The sequence below is a fragment of the Amblyomma mixtum genome, chromosome 10 (assembly GCF_055824585.1).
Source record: "Amblyomma mixtum isolate Tamu chromosome 10, ASM5582458v1, whole genome shotgun sequence".
Lineage (NCBI taxonomy): Eukaryota > Metazoa > Arthropoda > Arachnida > Ixodida > Ixodidae > Amblyomma > Amblyomma mixtum.
In genome coordinates this window covers 88229371-88249719 of record NC_143021.1, presented here as the reverse complement: position 1 = coordinate 88249719, position 20349 = coordinate 88229371, and the positions used below count along the sequence as shown (strand labels likewise).

The 20349-nt window shown below is 44.7% G+C and overlaps 1 protein-coding gene and 1 long non-coding RNA gene across 2 annotated transcripts; one reads left to right on the top strand and one right to left on the bottom strand.

Moving 5' to 3' along the window:
- The first annotated feature begins 62 nt into the window (after nucleotides 1-62).
- LOC149326390 (BEN domain-containing protein 5-like) lies at nucleotides 63-6177 on the top strand. Its single transcript, XM_089564560.1, has 6 exons — nucleotides 63-87; nucleotides 989-1081; nucleotides 1792-1845; nucleotides 3946-4001; nucleotides 5235-5457; nucleotides 6029-6177. The coding sequence occupies exons 1-6, from the start codon at nucleotides 63-65 to the stop codon at nucleotides 6139-6141; spliced, it is 564 nt and encodes a 187-aa protein (XP_089420686.1). The 3' UTR covers nucleotides 6142-6177.
- A 4960-nt stretch (nucleotides 6178-11137) lies between these two features.
- Nucleotides 11138-19634, bottom strand: LOC149326389 (uncharacterized). Its single transcript, XR_016286292.1, has 3 exons — nucleotides 19221-19634; nucleotides 18062-18135; nucleotides 11138-11181 (listed from the first exon to the last, which is right to left on the bottom strand). It is a non-coding gene; the product is annotated as an uncharacterized LOC149326389 (long non-coding RNA).
- Nucleotides 19635-20349: the final 715 nt, after the last annotated feature.

The window sequence follows — 20349 nt, the reverse complement described above, 5'->3', positions numbered from 1 at the left end:
CTGCCACTGCTGTGACAAGCTGCCATCTGCCAGTGGAAACAAGCCTAGGGACCAGCGAAGTCATGGCTCTGGATGCACCTGCACACGGTGAGCCTACTTGACTGCCATGTGCTGCCACACTTGTGTCTAGCCCTTGTGTTTAACATGTGCACTGCATGATGCTTTTACAGCACTACAAGCCTAGAAACCTTGGTAAAAATTTATAAGCTGCATGGTTGGCACCAGATATGACATACTGTAATTTCTCGTTAAAGGGGTGGAGACAGCAAATTTTTGGCTTGCGTGTTCTTTGTTGCAAACGATTCTTATTGCTCTCGGAAGCATCATACGTGCTCGAAGATTCACATACTATTCACAGTAAATAATTTATCCCATTTAAAGATTAACCATTTTCGGTTTCGGTTTCTGGGCACCAAGTAGGAATGTGATGTCGCAGGCACCCCTGTGTGGCGTTGTTAGGATAACTGAGGTCCCACAGCATGTTCTAACACTGTCCAGCAAAATCCTGCACTTCGCAAATGGCCACACCATGAAATTGCTCAAGGCCAGCACCAAGAGGAGTGCGACGGCATGTTTCTGAGCCCTCAGTGGCACAGCGCAGCAACGCAGCTGCGCGAAATAGCATTGTAAACATTGCACGTGTACTGTTTTATCTTGCAGGATTCCTTGCTGATGTACCTTGTCTCAGATTTAATGGCTGGAGCAGCGTAGCGAAAATGCAAGCATTCTGTAGCATCCCTGGTTTCTCGTTTGTCGCCTTTATTTATTGTGCCATGCTTTGGTTCTGATTGTAAGTTGACCCCCTTCCCCCTTCCACTTTGTATTTTCAAATACTAGGTCGACCTACTAGGGGCGGGGGGGGGGGGGAAGGTTTATTTGCAAATATGGAAAAATGGGTGTTTGTGTTTACACAACTTTTGAATTAGTAGTAATCTTTCCTTGCCTTTTCGCTACTGTAAGTGCTGCTCACTTATTTCTTTTCACCCAGTGGCCACAGCCACACCCGTGACAGGCTGTAGCATACCAGTGGTCTCAAACCTGCTGGTCAACCCAGTGATTGCTGCGGGCACTACTGCAGAAGGTAAGTCCATTTGACCATTGTTTTGCCAACACGTGTGTGTGTGTGCATGCATGTTGTTTACACTGATTGTGGACAAAGGATCCACAGAGGCTAAATTCCCAGAAGCTGAATTGTGTACAGCCACAAATGCATTGCAAAGCAAGGTATTATCCCCATTTTTGGCACATTTTACCGGGGTTTGATAATTATGAGCACATTTTGAAGCCACAAGAAAATCCTGCGGCTTGTGTTAGTACATGTACTCACAGATTGTACAGAAAATCACTCGGACATTGGTGGGTTTAGTAGTAGTAGTAGTAGTAGTAGTAGTAGTAGTAGTAGTAGTAGTAGTAGTAGTAGTAGTAGTAGTAGTAGTAGTAGTTTATTTGGCCTGATTAGATACAATAAGCCCTCGAGGTGAGGCTAAAGGAGGTAGTCAGTGCATACCTCCTGACAAGGCCCACACCCCGATTATCACAGCAGGGAGCGGTGGCCAAATGTAGTTTGTCTAATCAGCGTTGTTGGGAAACGCATCTCTCTTTCATTTCTGAGTGTGTTGGAGTCGAATGCTCATGATAACACACTGCTTTCACTTTCACTGCATGTAAGCACTCCTGAGGGCCCTTTGGTATTTTTTTACAAGTTCTGCTTAGCTAGCCGATCAGCTAGACTATTCTGCTAGCTGCTATTGCTGCTTCTAAAGTTCTCATGGAAATACTTCTTTTTTCCAGCCCAACGTGTAGAAAGGAGGACACAAAAAAAGCCTGCTGCTCGTGTGTCTAAAAGTACGTACACCTTGAGCGCCTGAACAATGTCCCTGTTCAGTAGCTGAATCCTGCACGTAGCATTTGGCGGCAGTAGTCTTTCTGTTAACGCTGCCTCTGTCCCCGGGCACCGCACTGTCTACTTCCATTTGAGATGCCTTTGCCCAGCTTGCACACAGCTTACACTAATTGTCCTTGTAGGCCTGTAAGCTTCATTGGCACTGATGTAAAGTTTAAGTGCTGGATTTTTTATAATAGGGAAAACAACCGCACAGGGCAATAATTTGAACTGTCTAACAATGCTCGGAGTATGTAGATCGACTTCACAAGGTGAAAGGATGAGCTCAGAATCTTCTGAGTACACCTCACCTCTAAAGGGATACTGAATAAAAATTGGAAATATTGAGAAAGTGCTAAATTTTTATTAGGTATGATTACCCAAGTATGCTGTCAACATTCCAGTTATTTTGGAGTGGATGGCTCATTTTGGGTGTTTTTGTTGCGGAAGCAACACTATGCTAGTCAAGTCATTTTGCGTCGCACAGCGTGAGCCAAGCTGCGCATCCGCGAGGAGCCCGTGTGACATCAGAGGCAGCAGCTGGTGTGTCAGAGCTGCTGTTGCGGCTGCGCTCCGCTGGTGCCGGAGAAATGAAGTCATAACCACAGCCGGCGGCGGCTGCGCATCCTCTCTCCGTTGGTTGTGCGGAGAAAGGTGTGTGTGTGTGTGTGTGGTCTATATATAGTAGCTAGGAGCGCACAAACAGAATTGACCGACTATGGAGAAGGAGAGCCTGGCCGATGCTCAGCGGCGCAGAAGGGCGGAGAAATTAAAACACCAAGCTAACAATATCCAATCACAATATCCAACAATCGTAAGCGTAGCCCATGCAGCTGTTGCTTTCGCAACATAACTAGGTTTAGCCGGAGCTAAACCATTGCCAATTTTTTGAGTGATCAGGCCACACCCGAGCACCGGCTTGCGATCTGGCGGACATGACGTCGCACCTACCCTCAGCACTGCTGTAGGGAAGCTGCGTTGGCAGTTTGCACTTCAGGCAACCCCACCTGCTCGTTCCTCTGGTGGGCGTGAGATGGCGCAACTGGTACTCTCTGTAGTGCAGGTGAAAGCCTGCAGCGGGTAAATCTGAGGTCACATCCTGTATTGTGAGAGTTTTTCCAGGCTGCCACTACGTGCCTCTGTTTGAGAAATATTCATTTAAATAACTACATTCTGCTCATTTCTATTTCAAAAGAGTTGTTTTGGTTGCTGTCAGTGCCACAGCTATGATTTGGAACAGAAATTGCTGCGGTAGATTGTTTTTAAGTAAATTTTAAGTAAATGGGTATTGCATACAACTGGTTGTTTTAAGTGTTTTTGACTGCTTAAGTGTTCAAAACCTCGGTAGTGACAACTATTAATGATGGCAATGTGGTCAGGAAGGTCTGGAACAATGCTAAATGAGCAATTAATAATATAATAAATATGAATTATAGTGTGCTGCGAGGCAGGTGGAAGGAAGCTGTGGCAAGTGCTTACTAGGAGTAGCAGGGGAAAACTATTAGTTAGATTTGCTGGCAGGAATATTCAGAGAGTTGTTAAATCCTTTCATTGAGATGCAAAAATGAGAATATCATTACAAGATCTAGGATGAGACTTTATATAGTGCACTTATTCCAACAGTGTGCTGTAGAATTTTGAGCTGCGAGGCAAGGTGTGGTGTAGTGACAATATAATGGTGAGCTCTTACACAGATTTGGAAAGGCAGGACAGAGGAGCACATTTGAGAGGTAATGCACTGCTTTCACAAAGGAAGATGGATAGTATAGTGGCAGTGAATAGCAGTCTTAGCCATGATATCCCGTGGAAGGGTACCAAGTCGTTACGTATTAAGAAACAAAGGATGTTGCTTAGGAAACACAAATCTTGTCTTAAACCCTTCAAGATTGGCACTCAGAGCTGCAAGTTTCTGGCATCATAAAAGCAACACGAGTAAGCATAATATGGAGGAGCGGTCATGAGAGGACTGTTGACAGTTGTGTATGGGGCTCGCACTGTTTGCTTATGTTTGGTTGCCGTAAAATACCTTGTGTAAAGCAGGAATTTAACATTCTTTTCCTCAGCTCTTGGAGTACCTGTACTGGAAAGCAGCTTTGGGACCCCTGGTGAAGATGGTCAGGTTAGTGTGCAATTTTGTTTGCCACGTACTCTTATGTATAAGCTGATTCCAAATGTAAGCCAACCCCTGACGTGTATTGAGTATAACAGGTAGGAGGCAGTAATTGGGCAGCGTGGCTAGCAAACACTTCAGAAAAAATTACGTTTGAAGATGTGGTATTGAAGGGGGGCATGCAAGTTTGAATTGTTTTTATAGTGGAGCATGATATGCGTGCAGCTAATGCTTAAGGGGAGGACCCTGGTCTTAAACAAATTTTTTTATTTTCTGCAGGATTATGGTGAAAACTGCCTTGTTTGTGTAGTTTTTTTGTGCTGATTTCAAATATGCATATATTTTCCATAAACCATCAATTTTTTAAGATATTCGGTATTTCATGTTCTTTGCTTGGAGGTGACTTTTCTCTCAAACTACAAGTGCTATACTGACAATTTATATATTACAATATTATAGAACAAACTGTGCAATCAGCAAAAATGAATGTTCTTGACTAATTTTAACTAAGTTACAGCAATTCATACTGTTGACAAAATTTTTTGTGGTGTGTCCGAGTGACTGAAATTTTTTCTCCATAGTATGAACTGCTCTAACTTTAGTTAAAATTAGTCGAGAAAATTCATTTTTGCTGATTGGACTCTCTGTTCTAGGATATTGTAATAAATCTTCAGTATAGCACTTGTAGTTTGACAGAAAAATCACCTCCAAACAAAGAACGTGAAATCCCCAGTATCCTAAAAAAATTAATTGTTTACGGAAAATATAAACGCATATTTGAAATGAGCACAAAAAGCTACACAAACAAGGAAATTTTCATCATAATCCTGCAGTAAATAAAAAAATTTAAGACCAGGGTCCCTCCAAAAAGGTATGCTTCCTAACAAAATGTCGAATAGTATTTATGGTAAATTCTTAGTGAGATGGCAGATTGAGGTGGGGTATATCCGATTATGATTTTTAAAAATTGGTAACGTGCGAGTAACTCAAGCATTTCAATCCTCTGGCTTTGTTTCAACTCCCTCAAGCACATTAGCAAGGTGGATGGGATGTGTATTGTTGATGGGTATTCTAAATGAAACTGTGCAAGTAATTTTAAGCCTGTAATTTTGAATATTGTATGGTATGCAACAGTACTTGTGGCTTCTATAAAATTACTTCGACCAACTAAGTGCCGTTAGTGTTTAAGCAAATGTTTATTTTGTCCTTTTCGTTTTTGGTGTCATTTGAAACAATATGCAGGTGCAGCTTGGGAACGGCGTGCACGTAAATACAGATGTGTGGGCAGCACTCATGATGCAGACCACAGACGCTGCATTTTGCAAGCGCCTTGCTGTTGCCTTGTGGGGCGCAGAGGTGCTTGCAAAACGCAGCGTTTTTGGAAGGCAGAGCAATAGAGACATTTCCCAGGGCAAGACGACAGTGTTCCCGCCTCTTTCGCCCATGAAGCTGATGGGAATGTCGTGTGAGTAGATGCAGCAGTCTTTTATGCTTCTTTGTTTTTGTTACAATGCTGTAACGTGATGAACATTTTAGGCATAAAACGTGTAGCACAAAAGCAGTCAGTGTCAAACAACTCAAAACAGGAGTGCTGAGACTGGAGCAGTGAAATGATCACATTTCAGTTCATACCGCTGGGATACTAGTGCACTTTATTGTCACTTCTTTGGTATAATGACTGCTACGTGAAATTATTTCACCTCGTCTGTATTTTTTTCCTTTTAGCTAATATTTCTATGATATCCTGCTCGCTTTTAATTTGTTGGCTGGTGTACATAATTATATTGAAGCTCAATTTTCTAGCCTATCAGGTGTAACAAATTTATTGCAGGTACTCTGGTTTGAACTTTTGTTTCACGTACATTCCTGGTCATTCTAAGTATGGAATATAAATGTATGTTTATTTCCACTCGTGGTGCAGCCACTACTGTCTAAATAACAAGTAGGCTAAATGCTGCCATAAATACTATGCCCATAGGCTGGAATGTGTCTTCAGCATTGAGGTTTGTCATTTACTTGCATTTTTTTTTGTTTAGCTGCCTTTGCTCACTTCCTCAAGGAAAAAGGGTGCCCAGACGAGGAAGTTGGGAAACGCCACAAGCAGCTTGTGAGATACTTGGCACAAAAGTGTGCTGATCTGCGGCGCTAATGAGGTAAGATTCATACCAGGGGTTTTCCAACTAGCTTCTGCAGTATTCCTCGGGCTCCAGAGCCCCTGTTGTTCCTGAAGAGGACAACAGGGGCTCTGTCATGGTTGGTTTCCTCTCGTGTTTTCTGGTTTTGGCTGTTTCTGACCTTTACTATGTCCTTGGAGTGCTCTGTGGGGTTCTCCAAACATCTACGTCAATGCATACCTCACCCACCACCTTTTCATTACCCACTTAATATTGGAGCTGAACATACTGCGACTACTTTTGCCAACGCTTTTACTATACAACCCGATATTAATTGGTTTTAGCCATCGTTTTGGAGGCCTGTGCACCGCATACCCCCTTTTTTTGTGGGCTTTGCGATGTCGCTCAGGTCAGGTACACATACTCCTGATTAATTCACATTTCAGAAGGCGTTTTATATGTGCCAGCATAAGCTGTCCCTGAATAAGTTGGGTTTGGGGTTAACCCTGACATGCTCAAAGGTAATGCAGTGGTCCAGCTCCTCAGAATGCTCTACGATTGCATTCGCTATCAGTCTTAGTTGCGAAAATTGTTTCTATGCTGATGTAGCTGGTAGGAGAGTCAGCACAGGGTTTTTTTTGTAGACGATGCCAGATGATTGTTCGGTGCACGGTCTTTTGGTTGAGGCATGAAACGCCTAAGGGTTGGCAATATGCGGTAAACCTGTATTTCTTGCTTGAGAAACAGGCGGGCCAGCATTTTACTTGTATCTTTGACATATAGGCTGGTGATTTGGGCTGTTTTGATAGCGTGCATGCTCTCCTGTGGTTTTTGTTTTATCTCTCAATTCACTATACACAACATGGTTACAACGCGGTTTGACTTCACTTGCACCAGTATAGTATATATCTAGTAGCAATAGTTCTTATGTGTACTCAGAAACTGTATTTACTTATCAAATCTTATGCTCTGTGCAGGCTAAGTACACATAACAACTGTTGCTACTAGATATATACTATACTGGTGCAAGTGAAGTCAAACCGCGTTGTAACCACGTTGTGTATGGTGAATTGACAGATAAAACGAAAACCACATGGAAGTAAATACAGTTTTTTATGTGTACTCAGAAACTGTATTTACTTATCAAATCTTATGCTCTGTGCAGGCTGAGTCTCGTTCATGCCACCGACGGGTGCACACGTCGGCGGCCGGCGTCTCTCAACAGCCCCTTTGTCTGCGCTGACGGCGACGATGGAGGCCCTATTTCTACGACGCACGCCCAACAGCGGCCCGCCACCCAGGATTACTCAACAGTCTTCCTTGGATATCATGGCTGCGCCTCCTTATCGGTGGTGTTTCAGCAGCAACAACTCTCTCCCCTGCTCAGCAGTGGTCTTCCTAGCAGACTTTCTCACCGCCCTCGAACAGATTACCTGTGTGTGTTGTTCGCGTGTGTCTGCTGCTCGGAAGGCGCGCCCTGGACTCTGGACGAACGGTGAACTCTCCCGCACGCACTTTGTGTGCCTGCTATACTCTTTCGCCCAATGGCCTCTCTTCACGCTGCCTTCTTCCGCTTTCTCTCAGCGCGCCACCCTGGCCCGCTTCTATACCTCATGCCTTCCTGGCTTTCCTCGCGCTCGCGGCGCCCGTTCCGGCGCACCCTCCGCGTTGCTCTTGGGCTGCGCGCATGTCGCGGAGTTGGCCGCAGTCGTAGGTCCACATGGTGCGGGTCGGGCTCGTACATCGCTATCTGAGAGTGGTAGTCTGCGCTGTTGTGTCCGTCGGGGTGGCCGCCCCGGACTCTTCCTCTTCTGCCGCCACCGCTTGCTCCGTCGTCGCCGCGCTGCCCCTGCGCCTACCGGTCCTTGCACCGGACCGCGCCGCCGCCCGCGCTCTTCTCACTCAGGGCGTCTATCGCTCCCGTGCGCTCTCTTCCTTTGGCTCGCCTTCTTGGCAGCCTAACTCCACTGCGCTCAATTCCATTGCCCGCTAACCGCACACGCGGTAAACCACATGCGAGGTCTCTACCCGCATGACTACCCTATTTGCGTGCCTCAGTGCTCGCTAACTACGCAGCGCGCTCTTATAGCCCGCTCATCTCTCCGGCCTCTCCAAAATTTTGAACGAGCCACCTCCTTCCTTTTTGACTCTCTTCGTCTGCGGGCGCTGCGCGTTTTGGCGATTCTGTGGGTGTCCTCGTGGCGGTGGGTGCACTCAGGGGTTGGCCGCAGTTGTCGGCAAACAGGGGGTAGGTTGGACACGTACTTCGCCATCTAAGGGCGGTAGTCTGCGTTGTCGTGTTCACAGCGGGGCTGCCCCGGACTCCTCCGGCACTGCCGCCACCACCACACTCCGGCCCGTGTCTCGCTGCCCCTGCTATCCCGCTCTGTCGCCGTGCCGCCCTAGCGCCCCACCACTCTTTTAGCGCGCATTTCGTGCCCGCAGCCGCTTCGCGGCATACCTGTGATCATCAAATAAACCATCAAATGCTAAGTAGCTCCTTCTATGCGTGTCGTGCTTTTCGCTCTAAGGCAATCTTGAGGCTGCCTTTCGCATGCTTTTCACTAAACCATATGCCTGCTACAGCATAATGCACAAGCTGGAAGGTTCCACATAAATCTAGGGGGTTTTCTAATCACATTGTTATCAAAGAAAATGCGGTAGCGTTTAGGTTGCCTGCAACGGCGTCCACATTATGTTTTTGCGATATTTCTGGGGGCTAAGCACCTGGTTGGAATCAGTTCCATTGCCCTTATATAGTATACATGAGTTGTCACTTTCTAGAATGTACAGCCCGCCGCGGTGGCTCAGTGGTTATGGTACTTGGCTGCTGACCCGAAAGACGCGGGTTCGATTCCGGCCGCGGCGGTTGAATTTCTTTGGAGGAGAAATTCTAGAGGCCCGTGTGCTGTGCGATGTCAGTGCACGTTAAAGAACCCCAGGTGGTTGAAATTTTCGGAGCCCTCCACTACGGCGTCTCTCATAGCCTTAGTTGCTTTGGGAAGTTAGAACCCCATAAACCAATAAACCAACCAATCTAGAATGTACGAATATCTGGATTATATGTGATTGTACTAATCCGATCCGCTTATCCACCATAATTCATTTTCTGGGCTGTGCCTACTTCCTAAATTTTGGAGTTTGAAAGTTTTAGTGGTCCTCAGATCTTCAAATCTTGGCAGTGTTCTATGATTAGTCAACTGGTGGTCACAAGGTGTTGATGACATCACAACCCTCCCAGTCGCATTCATAGATCCCTGGAGGTTCTCATACCACTGCTGGCACAGTGGTGCAGTGGTTGAGCGATACACCAGTGCCTAGGTAGGTAGCTCGGCCACCAGTGCAACTTGCAGGACCCAGGTTGCTCTTGCCGAGCTCCTCTAAAGTTCATGTGTAACCCCGTGATGGATTAAAGTGGGAATTGCATTGCATTTATTTGAATCAGTTTCATTGCTAAGTAGCATGGGGGGCAGGTAGCTCACAACCCATGGTGGCCAGGTTGTGACGATGTCACAGTGTCATGTTACCTCTCGACCAGTCGAGGAATTTTGTGACAGAAACCGAAAATTTTTTCTGGGACAACCTAAATCCTACCGTATAAATATGCATGGCATAACAGCACTGGACACAAAGTGACAGACGAGTAAGAGCGTTAGCGAGTGTGTAACCGGATTTTGTGGGCTACATACTGCTACAAACGACACAATACTACAAACGACACATTACTACAAACGACACATTGCTACAACAAACGACACAAGACTGCAGACGACAAGACTGCAGACGACAAGACTGCAGACGACAAGACTGCAGACGACAAGACTACAGACGACAAGACTACAGACGACAAGACTACAGACGACAAGACTACAGACGACAAGATACTACAAACTACAGAGCATTACAAGACGACAAGGTCCCATTATACGACAGGCTTGTTTCTTGTTGTATTTTTCTGTTGTTTTTTTCGACAGGGAGCGCAGTCTTGTTGCTTTCCATGATGTTATCAGAGGTTACAAGCCCCAGACCAAGGGCCGGTGCGTTGTTTCCAGCAGAGAGAGCAGTGGAACATGGCCGTGGTCGCCGCAGCCGCCGATGATTTGTGTTAAACTATAAAACACTTTCGCGCTATGCATTGCACACCGTAGGCTTTTTCAACTAATACTGCTATCGCACTAATACCATTGTCATACGTGCCAACAACTCAGCGAAGCAAAACAATGAGCCTCAGAGCCTCAAGCACCGCGACAGCTGCGCTCAAATTTCTTATTAGGGAGGATCGTAATCGTCCTTAAATTTTTTTTGCCAGAGTAGAAAAAACTAACTCCACCCACATACACACCCATGCTGTAACAGAAAACTATGGTTTCTGCACTGCTTTCCTTTCGGGTGTGTTGGCAAGCTGACGAAGAAAAAAAGCGGGCGTTTCAAACGCGCGCCTTCATTTTCTCGCTACATTCGCCGTTACGGAGAACGCCTGCAGCCTCACAAACGGCGGCCTGATGAACTAAAGAAGCGATGTGGCGGTGGAGTCGTGCGTCACAAACAGCGGTTCCAATGTATTTAGGGGTCGGAGTTTTCGTTCAAACGAAACAAAAAAAAATAAAGTTGCGCCGAATACAACCCTATTGGAAAAAAAGGCAATGATGTAAATATTGGAAACCAACACTGGAAACCTTGGTGGATTATGGTAATGGAAAATATGTTGGAATGACTGGGCATGTTGGAATGACTGGGCACGTTGGAATGACTGGGCACGTTGGAATGACTGGGCATGTTGGAATGACTGGGCATGTTGGAATGACTGGCATTTTGGAATGACTGGGCATGTTGGAATGATTGGGCATGTTGGAATGATTGGGAGATGTTGGGGCAAGGGCCATGGGGCAATGTTATGTCTGATGCAATGAGACAGCAAATTTCAAAATATATGAAGCTCCTACAGCCAGTTTTATTTTGTGTTCATGCTCCTCTTGCTCTTCTTTAGCCGCTTGTCAATGCAGCTGGGCCCCATGAAACAGCTTTGTTGATGTACCACCGGTGCATGAGGGCTTGGGAAAACTGGGCGATGCACTCTGCAGAAAAGATTGAAATGAAAGAATTAGGATCCACAAGTTTTTATTCTTGCCAGTATTAGAGTGCTAAAAAAGTAAACTCCGTATTGTGGCCACAGGAATAAAGTGAGCCTAAATCAAGAACCACTGAAGCTATTCGCACTCAAAAAGAAAAAAATAATTTGAGGTTCTTATTCAATATATCATATGCTCGTCATTAAATACCATCATCAGCAGCATAACTAGCACCACTGCAAGACAAAGGCCTCTCCTATATCCCTAAACATAAGCCTGACGTGTGCCATAATGAGCAAAATAAAAAAGCCATCGTTTTTTGTCCTCTGAAGGCTTTTAGTGGGGTATTAATAAGAGGGACAACATAAAGGTAACATCAGAAGGGTGACTGCAGTAGCACAGCTGAGATGTCGCAGACGATACACTAAGAAAAGAGGCATACAATCCATTGATACATCAGTTGCAAAAAATAAAAACAGCAGCAAACAAAAGGTAAAACAAACCAGTGTCAATGCTCCAAGCGATATCACTTATTTCCATAATTTTGAGGGACCACATGCAATGAAAATGTGGTGAGGTAGCCAATTTATTCTTCAATGGGAACAGGAAAAATTTCTTGATTTAGTTGTGATGGCATCCTGGTCTGAAGCGGGGCAGCAACATTTAACATTAAGTTGTGGAAAAGTATTGTAGAGTATATGGAACACACCTAAACGAGCGATTTCCCCTTTTATGCAGTGATGTCTGGCGGTCAAATGAGATGACTGATTACACATATGCTGTACCAAGTGTCGCTGTTGGATTAAAGGGAGTTGGTGGCGTAGCATCAAACAGTTTGGTGCAAAATTGAAAGAGCTAGGGAATACTTCAGTTTGGAATCAATAAAATTTTTATGCATAAACTGCGCAGCACGGCAAAAGCACACAGATCATGACATCTCCTGATAAACCCGAGTGCCCTTGTGGTGCCAGCAGCATGTATCGTGACATGCTCCAAGTATGTGGGGCTGCATCTGGTTAAGGTTTCTCCATACCATTAACCCTAGAGGTGGGAAAGGAGGTCAATACGTTGTGACAAAACAATGCAGACAAGACAAGGACAACGAAGGAATAAATATGATGGCATGAGTGCTGACTATCGCCAATGTGTATTGGAAACCACGTCAAAATATATGCACTGTGGCCTAAAAAAACAACGAACAAAGGGCACCTTGTGTCAACCACATTGCATGAGTGTAAAACAAAACAAAAACTGACAAAGAAGCATTTAAGAGCATGAACTCTTCCTTAGGAAGCGATAAAGAAGGTGTGCTAACACAGTGATTGCGGTTTTTTTTTAAATTTCAGCGGCCTCGATTATCTCACGCACAAACTTTTCTGTGTCTGTCAGGCAAAATGCAGAACATGAATTCCGGTTCACAGCGTTTAGGATCTGGCAAACAATTGCAATTGCGACAGTGAATCATCAAAGTTCTCCCGCAAGCTTTGTTCACATCGTCGTGGTGGTCTTTTAAACCTCTCAGTGACACACTTGCCTGTTTTCCCAATGTAAACATAGCCGCATTTCAAGGCGTTCGAACACACTATGTCTTCTGTGCAGTGCACGAAGAGACTCTGATGGATAATCTCGGTTGACTACAGGTACTGAAACTTCATAGGGTTAGAAAAACAATATCAACGCCAACTCGACTGCTTATTTAACCGGTGCGATCAATTGTGGATGTAGGGAACAGGTACGTACAAACTTCCTTTTGGGAGTTACAGTCTCGACGGGGGCACAAAAGGAATGTTTCAACTTCTGCTTAAAGCAATCGGCTAAAGACACTGACAAAGGTTCTGAATATCCAGTAAAGGACAAACGGCATATGAGCTGGGCAAAACTGGATGGCATGGCAATTAAACAGGATTTCAATAAGAAATTTTTGAAGCAAAGGTTAGTGACACCTCTTGACCAGCTTAGACTGAACCGAAGAAAATGGTAAAAGTAGCTTGTTTTCCCTTGGCTCGTAAGCCCAACAAGTGTAGCCACCCAAGATTGAGATCCAATAAATGTGATGACTTATCCTCTATAATTTCATTGGTGATTCAAAGTGGACTGAGGCTTTGACTGAACTCCTCTCTCACCTTCGGCAATGCTTCGTCAGGATTGGAGATCCTGCAATAAGCCACATAACAGCGGCGCTAATACAGTTTTTTTTTGCAAAAACAAGCTATTCTGAAATGTAATAAAGGTGGACTGAAGGTATGAGCTTAAAAGTGCGACAAAATTATTCACCAAAACGCCTGAGACGTTTGGAATGCCACTGCTCCATTTCGGTTAATGAATTCTTCAACACATTATTGATCCTGATTGAGGGATGGCGTAATATAAATCCTTGATGTCAACATAGCACCCCATGAAACTGGTGCGAGAGTTATTGTGTAGAAACTGCATTACTTTCTCTGCAGATCTTACACGAGAGGAGTCATCAATGCTCAGCAACTTAATTTTATGTCGCAAAGAGAAGGCGATTTGTTTCTGACAGGTTCCATTCTCTTAAACTACAACCCTCAAAGAGCAGTCACCTTTATGGGTCTTTGCGGTAAAGAAGAAAGCTGGACAATTTTTCTTACTGAAGTTGATGGCATTAGCCTGATGGTTAAACTCTAGATTGTTAATGTTTCTTGGCACTGGACTTTGCTTTTAACAAATCAGATAGTAAGTGGCACTCAAATTCAGAATACGCTGCATCTGTGGCCTCGGACTGAAAGGCGCCTTTCGATACGACCACAAAACCACCGTTTATCAGCAGTTGAAAGCAAGAGGGCCCACCCTCTTAAATACGACACAGTTCGGCCTGTGGGCAAGTTCCTAAAGAGGGTTCAAACCGTGACACTGCATCAAAACATCCCGAAACACACCTGTCACACTCAGGTCTGGGCGTGGAAAAGGCAACTCGTCAAACCATGGCAAGCATCTCCACAATAGTTCTCTTCGGAGGAACGGAAAATTTTGGTCCATAAGCACTTCAAGGACCAGACGAGGCAGCGACTCAAAGCTGAAGGTGTGCACCTTGTTGTCAAACTCTTGTGCCTGAAAACAAGCCAGGGAGTGGCTGGTTGACGGTGTCACGCACCGTTGACCAGGTGAAAGCCATCTGGAATGCCACTTTGCAGCCACTTTGCGCTCACTAGCCCGGAGCAGAGAAGCCAAGGCACGAGTGTCTGAAAACAAGGTGCACAATGTCGACACTGAGTTGCTGCCTCGTCTGCTGCTTGAAGCATATACGGGCCAAAATTTGCCATTGTTCCTTCGAAGAGGACTATTCTGGAGCTGTTTGCCATACTTTGACGTCTTGCCTTCCTGTGCCTGGACCTGAGCGTGACAGGTGTGTTTCAGGGGGCGTTGGTTGATGGGGTGTCGTGGTTTGAACCATGCCAGGAACTTGCCCGCAGGCTGAACTGTAACGGGTTTAAGACGGTGGGCCCTATCGCATTCAACTGCTGATAAAGAAGGTGGTTTTGTGGTCATGTCTAAAGGCGTCTTTCTGTCCAAGGCAACGGAGGCAGTTAATTCTGAGTTCAAGTGTCACACAGCAGCTGATTTGTTAATAGCAATGTCCGGAGCCAAGAAACTATGTAATAATCTAAAGTTGAACCATCTGGCTATTGTATCAACTTCAGCAAGAAACTAGCAGAGGTGCCAATGAGAGGTCAAAAGACCACCGTTACGATGTGAACAAAGCTAGCAGGGGGAATCTGATGTTTCACTGTCGCGACTGCGATCGTTTGCCACATCCTGATTGCTGTGAGGCGTAATTTCTTGTGCTGCATTGTGCTAGACAGACACAGAAAAGTTTGTGCATGAGATGATCGAGGCCACTGAAATTGTAGAAAAAACGCAATCAGTGTGTTAACACACCTTCTTTATCGCTCCCTAAGAAAGAGTTCATGCTCTTAAATGCTTCATATTCAACTTTCGTTTTGTTTTTGACAGATCCAAAGTGAATGTTACAAGGCGCCCTTTCTTCATTCTTTTTTTAGGCCACAATGTATATATTTTGATGTGCTTTCCAGTAAACCTTCTTGAAAGTCAGCACTCGGAGCGTCGCATTCCTTCCTCCTCTTTGCGCTGTTTTGACACGATGAATTACAAACAAGCCCATTCATCCATCTTGCAAAAGTCAATACAGTCAGAGTAGCTGAGATAGTTGGGGCATCCTTCTGAATAATGCAGTCATAAAGACAAGGTTGGGACATAAAGACAAAGACTGTTATTGAATGGCTAATATTAATGTACTTTAGTAATGTGCTTGGTTTGGTTTATGGGGGTTTAACATCCCAAAGTGACTCAGGATGAGGGACGCCTTATGATTTTGCATATTGATATGCTGGGCTTCATAAGACAAGAAGTACAATAGTTTTTTAAGGCCAGCCGTAGAACAGGAAGCAATGAATCTACACTAACATCAAAGAATGAAGGCTCAAGTATGAGAGTGTAGCTAAAAGGTTATAATGACAAACATGAAAAGCTTTGGAGAAATTCAAGTCGATGACACTTGCCTAAAATAAAGAATCTAAATTTGGGTGAAAATCTGTAGTGAATTCAAAAAGTTGGATTGCACATGAGTAAAGAGAATGGAAGCCGTGATGACTGGTATAGAAATATTAGTTTGAATTATGGTGGCAAGTAATATGCGGACTCATTTTGTGCTCTAACAGCTCATGCAAAATGCACATCAATAAAATAGGAAAACAGTTTGGGGATCAGAACGGTTTCCAGCCTTAATTATTGACAGGTCAGCTTCAGGTTGTCAGGGATAGAACCAAGAGGTTTGGATTGGCTAACAATTATTGGTAAAATCTGTCTTCAGATATCCTCAGTAGTTTAAAGTATGTCAGAAGGCTTCTCACACAGCCCTCAGGTACTCGAAAGCTTGTGCTTATCAATGACTTTCGAGACATGATGAGAAGCAATGGTTAATGCAGTGAAATGGGTAACAAATAACTGATTTTTCTCAAGAAAGTGCCCATGGAATATGCTGTCACACAAATTCCCAAGGATCCTTCAATTAAGCCCAAAATGACAGTTTATGGGTAGCCACTTTGTTATAACCATCACATACAAAAAAGAGACACCAGAAGCCCTCCTTATTCACTGAAAACAAGGGAGAATTATGAGACATCATTCCGGCACACAAAATCACACGGATGAAGAGAGTAGACTCCATGGACACCATATTTCAACTGAGGTTTATTCCACAACACAGGCTTTTTATGTGCAAAGGGGTACTAGTGATCCCTTGGGCTCAAAAGTATTTCCGCCACCAGATAACAATTATTCAGGACGGCAAAAAACAAAACACAAAAAAACATAGGGGTAAAGGTATCTTGCCACTCACATTCAACCCATCGGCACGCCTATGCATCACCTACCTGGCTGACCCAACATATTTGCTTCCAGATAATCTATTTCTTTTTCTGGAGCGCTGCGGAAGGGCTGCTGACGTAATTCTCTTTTTCAGCAGAGATACAAAAGGCTTAAAAAATTTCCCAGCCCTTTCAAGTGCTAAACTTGCACAAGGCATGTGTTTCTTTCAAAAACGCCTTGCATGCTCGCTTGTGCGAGCAAAGGCGAATGTGCTCAGCTAAATGACCTCTGCCACTTAATGAATCAGCTGTCTTGCAATGTTCAAGCAAGCGTTCATTGATGCAAGCCTCGTCTGTCTAATGTAATGTTTGCCACAGGCAAGGAGGATGCTGTACACCATGTCAACCTCATGTTTAACGAGGGGTTTGGTGTGCTTAGTTTTGTAGGCAGGCTTTTTCGTAACGTCATTTATCAGGTGGCACATGCATCCCAGCTTTTCCAAGCTGAAAATACGACATGTACATCGTGTTTGTCACTGGCGTTCTTGAGGCGGTGTGACACCTGATGGCAATAGGGCACAATGACAGGTCACTGTTGCGAATGTGCGTTGTCTTCCGGCTTGCACTGCCCAGCACACTTCATCTCTCGAACCTGGCTTTCTACCACTAAGGCTACAATTTCTCCTGTGAAAACTGCCTGCTCCAGTCTCCTTACTTGCGCATTGATGCTGTCACAGAGTCGTGAGAGCGTCAATGCCGAAGTAAGGCGACTGGAGCAGGCAGGCAGAAAAAGAAATAGATTATCTAAATGCAAATGTGTGTTGGGTCAGCCAGGTAGGCAATGTTTAGTCATGCCAATGCATTCAACTTGAGTGACAAGCTAACCTTACGCCTATGTTTTTGTTTTTGCAACCTTGAATAATTGTTACCTGGTCGAGGAAACTTTTCAGCCACAGGGGTCACTAGTACCACTTTGCATGTAAAAAGCTCATGTTGTGGAATCAACCTCAGTTGAAGTCTGGGGTCTATGGAGTCTACTCTCTTCGTTCATGTGTTTTTGTACACTGGAATGATGTCTCATAATTCTACCCAGAACCAATTAGCTCAGCTCTCCATGCTTAGCAAAAACAAGGCAGCAGTAATGAAACCAGTTCTCATGTGTGCACTTTTTCTTTTACATCTGTGACCTGCGATGAGTGGCATAAAAACACATATTTAAGTTAACACACATGCATCATAATGTTAATATTCGTAGTCAAATAATATCACATAATGCAGCCAAAAACATGCAGACATTTCGCACTTCATGCATAGAATGCAACGGTTAAAACACTAGCAATATTGAATGTAAAACTTCAAATGGCCTGCAACCGGCCCATTCTGACAGCCAACTAATTTTACTCATATAAACATGTAAACATATCAGGCCAGAGCTATCCAAACTGGTCCAAGCAGTAGCATTAAGGAAAAGAGCAATGAAAGTAAGAGAACATTTCATGGCAACCAAAAAAACAAAGCACAATGCAGTAACAACTTACAACACAGCTTTTGACTTCATCTGGTGGCCACAAAATCCATGCCATTGACTCGGACTGGAAGACAGATGTGCCTCCTGCGGATACCAATTTCCCATTATCACTATGACAGGAGTACAAAAACAAGCATGCGAACTCGGTCCAACAGTGAATATCACATGAATATAAAAAGATCAGGAAAAATATACTTGCCCAAGTATACGCCTCAATACAAAGGAAAACTACCCTGTTTAAAATGCATCAGTTCCCCTAGCACTAGTAAAGGAATCTTGCTATGAGCAAAACAAATCTGCGTTCGAAAGCGTAGATAAACATCGTAATAACTGAGACAATTATTGCGTCACTTGTTTTCCTCAGAAACCAATTTTCAAACAGCAGAGTGATCGAAATGCAAGATCCTATACTCTGGGTAGCCAGAAACGCTATCGGTATCATAAAAAAAAATATATTCACATACTGATCTAAAAATTAGATCCTGACGGCCGGAAATTAACTTTCGTTGGTAACTGCAACCTGAGACAGTGCTTTCTTTATAGTGGGGTTTGAATTCAGATGCGGAAAATGGGCACTGATCGTATAGGAGGGTTCCGGATTAATTTAGACCACCTAGAATTTCTTAAAGTGAGCTGACATCGCACAGCACAGGGGCATTCTTTTTTTCATTTCACCTAAATCGAAATGCGGCTACTGCCATCAGGATCGACCCCATGACCTAAGGTTCAACAGTCTAGGGCCAAGCAAAAACCGCGGCGAATAAAAAGTGTTTCAATCCCCCTCAAAGTGCTAACGCTATCTTGAAAGACAATCGTACATTTTACGCACAGCCAAAGTGCCGGTCCTTGAAACGTGCGCGGTGGTGTGAACAAGCATGGGCAGAAACGCGTAGAACGAGGCATATACGAGGAGAAATCTGTGCTCAACAAGAAACAAAACGCGCAAACATGCGCATACCAAAATCATGCAAAGCTAGCGCACGCACGGTCGCATCCCCTTTGCCAAAACATGTACCGAGAGAGGCAATTCTTGGCAGAGCAACTCACCGCGGCGACAACAAAAGCGCCTCAAAAACGCTTTTTATAGCATTGAACACGAATACTGCAGCAGTACGACAGGTCACCGTTCCAGCATTATATGCTTCGGATAATGCACGAGTACTGCTTACCTTTTCAGATGATTGCGTAGTCGTGCAGAACGCTGTTTGCCTTCGTGTCACGGGCACTACACCAACCAGTGAGAGTTCAGCACGAGTGCTACGTAGCCGGCACTCTCTACCACGTAGTCACACAGAAGAAAATATTCCGGGCCTTATTTGGAACATTTCCACCGCGACACTGCCCGCGCGTCTTTGTGCCTGGACACCCATCCTGGACTACACAAAGAAGCGCACAGACTGAAAAGTTAGAGAGACCAGAAAAATGACACTTTGCCTCGAATAGGCTACGTCGACAGCACTGCGCTATTGTGCACCCTTGTGCAAGAAGAAACACACGCAAACCACAACACAGTTCACGACGGCTCACAATCCAAGTAGCGAATTGTAGCAAGCGCCGAAGCGCGACGCACGCGACGCAGCACCCGAACCAAGGTCTATTGAAATAGGTCGCGAAGCCGGAGCCCGAATGCGGTCCAGAACCAAGTGCTAGCGACATCAAATTATGGGTGGAACTAAAGCGCCAAAATGAAATGAGTGGACAAACAACTAGAAGAGGAAAATAATTAGGACATATTTTGTGTTTCAAAAGCATTCAAAAACAATTGCAGTGATTCCTTTTTAAAATATTTTAGTTGTGTGCATTTTGTTAGAAAGTATAGCGCTTGCTTAGTAAAAATTTATGACAGCGTTCGCTCAGAGTAGCGGCAATGGCAGCGGGACGATGCCAAGGTTGACGGTGCTCTGATGTAATACCCTGGTCATATCTTCTGACCATTCTGCTTGCTTTTGTTTGAAACTCGATTCTGCTAGCCCTACTTTTTCCTCGTTGCTTGTTGCTCGAGTTCTTGGTGTGCATCGTTCGTGTACAGTTTCCGCTTTTGCCTTTTGCCAGCGCTTCTGTTTAGTTTCGTTCCGTTGGGTGCGGCTCTGTCGCTTTTGCCCCCAAAGGGCATCGTCTGTGGCCATGGCGCCCCCGTACGCAAAAAAGAGGTGTGCGGTTGCACGATGTGCGAGCGATAACCTGTCTGGCGGCGTCACATTTCATCGCTTCAGCGCGACACCTGCGACATTCAGCGCGACACCTGAGGTGAGGACGAAGGAAAAAGGCACAACGAGAACTGACTACCTAAAAATAGCG